At 45.8% G+C, this 9,947-nt stretch overlaps 1 protein-coding gene across 1 annotated transcript; it reads right to left on the reverse strand.

Moving 5' to 3' along the window:
* Positions 1-980: 980 nt before the first annotated feature.
* Positions 981-9,682, reverse strand: LOC117061255 (adenylate kinase isoenzyme 1). The gene is made up of 6 exons (XM_033173972.1): positions 9,509-9,682; positions 8,412-8,524; positions 7,293-7,492; positions 5,239-5,352; positions 3,149-3,343; positions 981-1,120 (listed from the first exon to the last, which is right to left on the reverse strand). Exons 1-6 carry the CDS (start codon positions 9,556-9,558, stop codon positions 1,034-1,036), a joined length of 759 nt encoding a protein of 252 aa, XP_033029863.1. The 5' UTR covers positions 9,559-9,682; the 3' UTR covers positions 981-1,033.
* Between the last annotated feature and the right edge of the window lie 265 nt (positions 9,683-9,947).

A 9,947-nucleotide genomic window follows, 5' to 3' on the forward strand; every position in this document is an offset into this window, starting at 1 on the left:
TCCAGAGGCTGGTGCAGTAGATTCGGAGACCCAACTGTTATGCTCAGGTCTCCCAAGGTTGAGCCAGTGCAAAACGTTTGTATTTGGATGCAATGGTTCTCTTATTCTTCTGTGTCAGATTATACAAAGGGGAAATGGGGAGGATTGTGGTAAGTGGCGCTGATGGCTTCTGTTCTGCTGAGTTGCTTGCTGTTCCTACTCTCCCATACATCCTCAGTTGTAGGCTGTGTAAGAGATCCTTTGTTGCTGGAGTGAGCACTCAGTTCTAAAAAGCACTACATAGCCTTTTGGATAGCCATGTTCCGTCTGTCCATCCCCCCCTTCACATATATTTCCCTCGGTTCACATATATTTCACATATATCAAATACATTCACATATATTTCCTGTTACAACTTTCAAAAGGAAATATATGTGAAGAGGGAATATCTAGTAAAGGGAAGATGGACAGACACATGGCTACTTCAGTGCCAGTTGTAGAACCCCTCTTTACTGCTTGGTAACTTTACAAGTTTCTAATCCCGGGGCTCAGCTTTGCCTTCTCAGGAGAAAAGGCATAGAAGGATTGCTGGATCATGGTGCAACAGCCTGGTCTTTATTGATCTTGACATGCAAAACACTCACTGTATGCAGCAGGTGTGAATGGTCCACTGTAGCAGGAAATGAAGGGGAGTAGGTACTTGCTGAAGAAACTATTAGTATGGATCAAATCTTCCATTTACAGTAAGGATGTTTCTATGCTAGTTACTGCCCTGTGATCAGTTGAAGTTGGTGCTAGCCATGTGGCTTGGGCATTTTTGTGAGCTGCATCCTTTGGCCTGCACTGTTAAACACATACATGCTCATTGATTGATGAATGCACCATCATATACACGATTTTCCAAAGGAATTTGCAACTAAGCTACAAGTCATAAAGTGACGTATATGTGTGTGTGAACTAGCACTGAGACTTTAAAAAAAATCCTGCAAAGGACACGGTGATGGACCAGCAGCATAAATCTTTATTTTTACGTAGAGATAACAAGCTTTGCACTTTATGTAGTGGTAGCTGCCTTTATCACTTCATCGACTACACTGCAGGATTTGGTAAAAATGGTGTCTGGTGGTTCTTCCCCAAGGATCTGTAAATAAAAGGAATGAAGAGCTCTTGGGCACATCTGGAGCCAACTACTGACAGAGGAGACTTCTGTTGCTACCACTGGGTATAGAAAGCCTGAGCATGCCTCTGTTTATAAGGAATTATGCCAAGTATGCAGCAGAAAACAACACTTGCTGCTGGCCCACCCCTATGCTGGGGTAGACATTGACAATGAAAGGAAGCCTGCCCAGTTTTAGGAGGGCTTGGAGTAGGTATGGCCATCACTAGACCCTGGTGCAGCTGTTAAAATTTTCCCATGGGATAGTCCCACAGATAAGAAAAAGAAGCAAATTGCTGTGGGGGCCAAATGCGTTCTGTGCCCCCACTCTGGGTGAAAGAACACACAAACCCGTATCCCTAACTGTAGCCTCTTCGCTCAGTTTAACTTAATGGTTCCTGTAGAGGTCTTGTGAAAAACAGGCCACATCTACTGTCACAGCTGACGGAGGAGACAAAAATCTTCCTTGACCCCAGCTGCTCTAGAGCAAGAGGTTTACTTTCTGTGTAAAGGTAAAGGGGCCCCTGACCATTAGGTCCAGTCGCAGACGAGACTGGGGTTGCGGCACTCATCTCGCTTTACTGGCTGAGGGAGCTGGTGTACAGCTTCCGGGTCATGTGGCGAGCATGACTAAGCCGCTTCTGGTGAACCAGAGCAGCGCACGGAAACGCCATTTGCCTTCCTGCCGGAGCGGTACCTATTTTTCTACTTGCACTTTGACGTGCTTTCGAACTGCTAGGTTGGCAGGAGCAGGGACCGAGCAACGGGAGCTCCCCCCCGTTGCAGGGATTTGAACCACCAACCTTCTGATCAGCAAGCCCTAGGCTCTGTGGTTTAGACCACAGCGCCACCCGTGTCCTTTTTGTTTATGTTTGGCTTAATTCACATCTGACAAAATTGCAGATGAAAAGCAAAGAAAGCTTGTTGACCTATAAGAAAAGATTCAAAAATCCAGTTGAGTAATATATTGAGGTGCATCTTCAAACAAAGTTTTGTAGGCGTTAACATAATCTAACACTAACGGAGTAGCCACAAAGTTTATATTCCATCGAGCCAACTTTTTTTCTTCCTACCCCCTGCTTTGCTTAACAACCAACCTAATGAAGAATTTTGGAGAGCTCAAAAGCATTCTCACTATTTTGTAAGAGTTTCTTTGGTAAAGAGATCCAACTGGATTTTATACCTTGCCTTTCCTTTTGTCATCAGCATGGATGGGGCTTTGCTCCCTTCTAGAAGGGGGGTGTCTCCTTGTCATTCTTCAGCTGCCCTTGGGCATCTGAGGGGAATGGGGCGACCCACCCGGGCAGCTCCCATCAGATAGAGCTGCTCCTGGGAAGCAGCTTTCAGTGGCTTCTTTAGAGCAAGAAGCAGACCAGGTGCAGTACCTAGCCAGCTCTTCTTGGCAGTTCAGATGAGTGTCCAAGATAAACTTTAACACTTAATATTCAGAATCAGGAGAAAATGCTAGTGGCAAACTGGAAGAAGTTAGGGGAAATCCTTTTGCAGCAGTCAAGGATGAACAGGACAGCATCATTTAGAAGTTCTTGGATATCTGCCATCCTGTTTCAAGGAAGGGAATTGTAGCAAATTATCTACTAGAGGGCCCTTCCATTTATGATCCTATTACTTGGTTGAGTGAGTGCATTTGAGATTTTGTATTCCAGTATAACTTTTTCACGAGCATTTCTGGAAGACCTCCCTGAAATAAGAAGATTGGGGTCTAATGTGGCTGTTTCCAACCTCCTGCCCTTCCTTTTGTCTTAAATCTTCCTTAGGGGGAGAAGGGTCCTTCAGTAAACCCATGCAGTAACCTGCCTCACCGCCTATTGGACACAACCTTTCAAATGGCCCTGTTAATAGGCAAGGGAGAGTCATTCTGAAGGGACTGCATTGGCTGCTTGTCCACATCAGAAGCAAACAAGCTGTCTTCTTGCAAAGTTGCCAGGACTTCTGTGCCTGGATTCCGTGGGAAAGGACAAGGAAGGGGGCCCAGCCAAGTTCTCCAATACCTACATGCCGAAGTAGGCTTTTCTGTAGGTAGTGGGTGAAGACTGGCTCACACAGTGTATAGTAAGTCTCAAGCCGGTGCCGGATGATTTTATCATGGTCGTCCACCCTCTCGCCCATCTGGCTTCGGATCAGCAGTCGCTGGACCATCGTCTCCGTTGAGCAGTCGAGCACTATCACAATGTTGGGTGCACGCCCTACCTGCAACATGAAACGTACAACTGCTGTTACAGTGGTACCTCGGGTTAAGTACGCTTCAGGTTAAGAACTCAGCTTAAGAACAGAAATCGTGCTCTGGTGGCGCAGCGGCAGGAGGAGGTCCCATTAGCTAAAGTGGTGCTTCAGGTTAAGTACGCTTCAGGTTAAGAGCGGACCTCCGGGACGAATTTAGTACTTAACCCGAGGTACCACTGTAATTGGTTTGCATTGGGTGCATAGGAACTGAGGAGACTAGGCAGGATTCAGGCCAGGCATGGGGGAGAGAGCAGATTTCTTTATATTCATTTCATTTATATCCCACCTTTATCTCCGTGCAGGACCTAAGGTGGCTCACGGCATGAATTAAAACAGATGCAGCGAAAAACGCACAATATAAAATTTTAAAACATTAAGTAAAAACAGTGCTGAAAACACTTAAAAGCACAACAGCAAAGAGAAAAGGTGGCGCAGCCACTCCCAGAGGCCTGTCTGAACAAAAGCATATGCCTGCTAGCCTAGAAAGGGAGTTCCACAGTCGGAGCAGCCACCGAGAAGGCCGTCTTCATCGAAGTCCATATTGCTTCTACAAGCCAGTCAGATGCTTGTAAAAGCCCCAAAGCGGAGTATATGAAGGCAACAGCTCTCCCTGCTGTTATCCTGCCCCAGTATACTGCCTCCGTGAAATTCCATTTAGCCATCATTTACTAGTCATTGATAGGCCCCAACCATGAATTCATCTAATCTCCTCCTAAGCGCATAGAAGCCAATAGGATTTAGGGGACAAAGCGATGGATTCATGGTTTGGGGCAAAATGATAATTCAGGTAAAAAGGGGAGGTCACAGTATTGGGCAGCACAGCAATAGGAGCTGAGGGGGGGGGACTTGTAAGCAGGTGCTGTTTTCTGGACATAATTTCATGCGAAGTGCCACATGAAACCTTTGGAGGCAACCTTACTTCAAGGCACAGTACGGCATGTAGTCTGAAATCCTGCTGTAAGGAGTTAGCTGCTGGTCTGGCTGACACCCCCACCCAATCGGTACTAAACATTTGATGCGAAATAGGTAAACTTCTGTAGGCAAAACACAGTTGTGAATGTGATGTTCTACGTGACAACATGCTGGTCTGGTAAGGTTACTTCTCAGCTCAGAATATTTTAGAGGTACAGTTCCTTCTCTGAGTTTGCAGTGACAGGGATAGAATGCCTCTCACAAACAGTAGTAAGAATTGTCCAAATTATAAAGACCTGTGAGAGAGCTGGAAAAAAGCCCAGGCAAAAAGGACCTGGCCCTTTGAGCTATACAGTCAAACCTTGGTTCCCGAATGCCTCCATTGTTGAACGTTTCGGCTCCCAAATGCCGAAAACCCGGAAGTAAGTGTTCCGGTTTTCAAACGTTTTTCGGAAGCCGAACATCCAACACGGGTTCCGCTTGAGTGCAAGAAGCTCTTGCAGCCAATCGGAAGCCGCACCCTGGTTATCGAACGTTTCGGAAGCCAAATGGGCTTCTGGAACGGATTGCGTTCGACAACCAAGGTTTGACTGTACTTGATTTTCACAACATCCCCTGACTAGGGATTTGCATTGTTGCTTTCCAACCAGCTTTTAATTTAGCATCTGACCCCACAAAACAGTTACAAGCACAGGATTCTTGCATCTCCGCTATCTATGCTGAGCTGTTTCCCCCTAGCCCTCTCCCGAGTAGGAAACATAACCCAAAGATCTGGCATGCAACCAATCAGCCACTGGACTATTGGGAATGTATTCCTTGCCAACCCACAAGTTACCCATTTGATGTTGCACATTTCAACCTGAGAGCCTCTGGAGCATTTCCTTCCTTGGCACACGGCACAGGTCAAGCCTCTCTTTCCCTTTCACCTCCCACTCAGAGGCCACACTTACCACTTCCTCAAATAGCTTGGCCTGATGGATTTCCCGGGGGAAGCCTTCAACAAAGAATCCTTTGACGTTTTCGGCTTTTAGCATGTTGTCAGTAAGCAGTTCCAAGATGTAGCCCTGGAGAGACAGGCATTTTCATCGTCAAAGAGCTTTATTACACCGGATAAAGATAACTATAAACCACCCAATCTAGTGCTGTTTCATCCACCTTTCTGATGTCCTCTGAGGGTCTCAATCTCTGGCCATATTCAAGTCCCTGCAAAGAGCCTTTTAGGTTTCAATCCAGAAAGAACTAACCTATGGGAGCAGTTTCCCACTATAGCCTACTTGTAAAGTACTGTGCAAGCAAACCATCAGCAGTAGCCATAAACATTTAGCCAACACTAACTATGGGCAATTTTACTTTTTACTTTCTTGGGCTCTGTGATCACTGCAGATGGTGACAGCACTCACGAAATTAAAATATGCCTGCTTCTTGGAAGGAAAGCAATGACAAACCTAGACAGCATCTTAAAAAGCAGAGACATCACCTTGCCGACAAAGGTCCGTATAGTTAAAGCTATGGTTTTCCCAGTAGAGATGTATGTAAGTGAGAGCGGGACCATAAAGAAGGCTGATCGCCGAAGAATTGATGCTTTTGAATTATGGTGCTGGAGGAGACTCTTGAGAGTCCCATGGATTGCAAAAAGATCAAACCTATCCATTCTTAAGGAAATCAGCCCTGAGTGCTCACTGGAAGGACAGATCCTGAAGTTGAGGCTCCAGTACTTTGGCCACCTCATGAGAAGAGAAGACTCCCTAGAAAAGACCCTGATGTTGGGAAAGATGGAGGGCACAAGGAGAAGGGGACGACAGAGGATGAGATGGTTGGACAGTGTTCTCGAAGCGACTGGCATGAGTTTGGCCAAACTGCGGGAGGCAGTGAAGGATAGGGGTGCCTGGCGTGCTCTGGTCCATGGGGTCACAAAGAGTCGGACATGACTGAACGACTGAACAACAACAACTATGGGCAAATTCAGGAAACTGGTCTGAGCTTACCAAGGCAACCAAGCCCTGGATTCAGTGTGATTTTCACTGTTGCTTTCAGAAAGGGAGAATTAAAATATGTGAGTGAGTGGGAGAAAGAGAGGCCAGCTACAGTTGTGTTCAGGTGGTGGGGGCTCCCCCTTGAAAGTGCAATACTTCTGTTCCAGTTTGTTCTTGGTATGAGCTTTTGTGTGCATACACACTTCTTCAGATACACTGAAACAGAAGTCACCAGACCCTTATATATAGTGAGAGAGTGGGGAGGGATATTACTCAGAAGGGTGGTGGGAATGGGGGATTGGCTGATAGGTGTGGAAAACCTGTTGATGACTGCAATTGGTCTTACAGGAAAAAGCAAGGGGTGAGATGGCTAAAAATAGCTTTATCATGTATAAAGAGATAAGAATCCAATGTCTCTATTCAGACCAGGTCTCCCCATGGTTTTAAGTTTGGTAATAAGTTGCAATTCAGCAACTTCTCTTTCCAGTCTATTTCTGAAATTCCTTTGTAGTAAGACATCTACTATGAGATCTTGTATAGAATGTCCTGGGAGACTGAAGTGTTCTCCTACTGGTTTCTCTGTCTTGTGATTCCTGATATCAGATTTATGTCCATTTATCCTTTCGCATAGGGTTTGGCCTGTTTGTCCAATATAGAGAGCTGAAGGGCACTGTTGCCATTTGATGGCATACACAATGTTAGAAGATGAGCAATTAAATAGTCCTGAGATGGTATGTTTGATGTTGTTGGGGCCAGTAATGGTGTTCTCCAGGTGTATGTGGCAGCATACTCTCTCACTATATATAAGGGTCTGGTGACTTCTGTTTCAGTGTATCTGAAGAAGTGTGCATGCACACGAAAGCTCATCATACCAAGAAAAAACTTGGTTGGTCTCTAAGGTGCTACTGGAAGGATTTTTATTATTATTATTTTTTACTATGGCAGACCAACTACCTGTAACTAGTGCTTAAAATGATTATCTAATCTAATGGAAAGGGTTTCGGCAGGTGGCAGGTGTGAGGGCTTCTTACCGAGGGCACCAGAGCCCCTTTCAGTATGATGTCCCTAATGGTCTTGCCTTTCCGGGTAGGCCGGCTGGCTTCCGCTCGCAGCAGCTCTCCGATGCCAACGTGGTAGAAATCATACTTGCTGGCGAGCCTGTGACCCTGTGTCTTCTTGCCGCAACCCGGACCACCTACCAAAAAAATGATGATGGGACTCTGCAGCTTCTCTGCAGTGAAAGAAAGTGAGGTATAAGAATGGGGACTTTCTACTTAGCAATAAGGTGCAAGAATTAAATCGCTGTAATCTGGGGTTGAGGCAGCTTGGGGATGGCCACCTCAGGTGGAACATTTTGAATGGTTTCAAGGCATTAAACACAGGTTCAACATTTCTGTGTTACAGACCTTTTTGTTTTCCAAATATACCTATTTATGGGCAATGTTACAGCCGAGTGCAGATGCTACATTGCTGTGAAGATCTTACTGGTAGATGGTGCCAATGTTATGAAATAAATAAGAGAGTGGTCTTCAATCTCATGGAAGCAATGATATCCTCAGGTGCTGCTAGTCTGCAGGTTTTGGTACTGCCTCCTCTGCCTCATTAGACACCTGTTTGAACCACCAGCATGTCTCTCATTTGGTAGGTTGGTAAGGGCTAGTTTCTGTTGGGCTGTCCAAAATGATTGAGTGTCAGAGCCAAAAATCCAAATGGATTGCTAATTAACATGGGGCACAAGCTACCGGTCCGTTCTCCTTAGCAGCCCTCACTGAAACTAGCAAGAGCAACACTTTGGTTTGTGAATAGGAACAGGTAACTCTACCACAAGGGGAGCGAAAACTGCATCAGGTAGCAAAATGATGGCTCTAAGGTAATGAAATGGGAGACAGATCTTGTCCACAGGGCACTACACACTGCAGAATTCTCTTGTGCAAACCCTGTTGGGTGAACCAGAACTCTTGTGTTAGTTCTTCTGCAACTTGTGCAGAACTTTCTGATGGCTTGTGCCCTGGGCAGGGCTTGAAGTGGATGCCTTTCTCTGTCCCAGACATGGGAGTAAAACCTAAGGGAAATCTATTGACTGGAATGGTTGATACATTGTTTTGAAAGCCTGTAGAATGCACAAAACAGAAAGAAATGCGATCAGTTACCTTGTAGTTCACGTTTCAAGGGCTTGATGGATTTTGGAAGGCTGCCCTGGCAAATCCCCATCCTTGTGGGCATCCAGGGATCTGCAGGTACTGGTCCAGCAACCTTCAAATTCATGTAAAAAAATAATTTGGCCATTTCAGCTTAACTGATATGTGACTCCTCTGAGCTGTCTTTCTGATGTCACAGACATGTGATGTCATAGATTTTATGGCAAGCAAAACTGGGACTACTAGACTGAACTACTTTGGTAGGGGGACAGATAACAGATGGGCAGAAGGGTTGGAGACAAACTGAGAAACTGGCATTTCATTCATATCTGGACTTAGTGCTCAGTTTGTTACTGAAGAAAATAAACCATCTGATATAATTGAAGGTGGCTAGCCAAAAAAGGAAGTACCTGTCTCCTTTCCTTGATTGTAACTCCCACAGGGGAAAAAAGTAGGCTACTGAAGGCTGCATCCTGACAATTGCTATTATTGCATTGCAGAACAAGTTGAGTGCCGTAGGGTGAGTATGGAAGTAGTCTCAGCTTTGGCCTCCCTCAGCTGTTTTTTTTGTCTACAGCTTTTGGACCCTACTACACCAGGCTGCTTAAAAATTATTCAGTCCTCAGTACTCTCTTACTACAGAAGTTCTTCTAAAACCAGTTTGCTAAGCTCAGGATCTGCAAAGCACTGTGCCAGACCGGACTTCTCAAGCCCTGACAATCACAGCTTGTGGAGCCTGGTGCACAGTGTCCCACAAGACTAGGCAATCAGCTGACTAGACACAGCCTTTTGCACAGGGCTTTCAGGCCAGCCATGGTGATGTTGGATGCACAGGACTTTGCTGCTTGGCACCATACTTTGCAGGTTCCTATGATGAGCTATAGGGTAGGTGTGTGTGGCTTTCCAAAGGTGACTCATAGACCAAATTGGGAGGGGGGGGAGGAAAGAGACTTCGTGAGTCTAATCAGGCTCAGGGGCAGGAGACCCCCCACCACTACCCTAGAATGGTGCTGGTCACCAAAGAGCACACAAGACCTTTGCTGGTTATGCAATCATCTGCCAGCTATAAAGCTCTGGCTTTGGGTAGATGTGCAGTGGGAACATCCCACCTTTGCACAGAGATGCACACAAACATGTTAATGGCAGGAGTTCTCTGCATGGTTTTCCTGTGGGACAGATGAATATAGGATAATACTGTACGTATTTGCTTTTGCAATTACATCAGAGAGGGACACACAAAAGAAATAAAAAGAACAAGCTGCTTCACACCATAGACCTAACTGCTGGCAAACCTGAAACTGCATCAAAATGCAGTTGCACACCCTCAAGAAGACACTCGCGTTTTAACATTTAGGTAATGTTAAGTGTGTTGTTAAAGGACGCGGGTGGCGCTGTGGTCTAAACCACTGAGCCTCTTGGTCTTGCCGATCTGTGCGCTGCGCTGGTTTCGGTGTTCCGTTGCGCCAGAAGCGGCTTAGTCATGCTGGCCAAATGACCTGGAAAAACTGTGGACAAACACAGGCTCCCTTGGCCTGTAAAGCGAGATGA

This window comes from Lacerta agilis, chromosome 16, assembly GCF_009819535.1.
Source record: "Lacerta agilis isolate rLacAgi1 chromosome 16, rLacAgi1.pri, whole genome shotgun sequence".
Classification (NCBI taxonomy): domain Eukaryota; kingdom Metazoa; phylum Chordata; class Lepidosauria; order Squamata; family Lacertidae; genus Lacerta; species Lacerta agilis.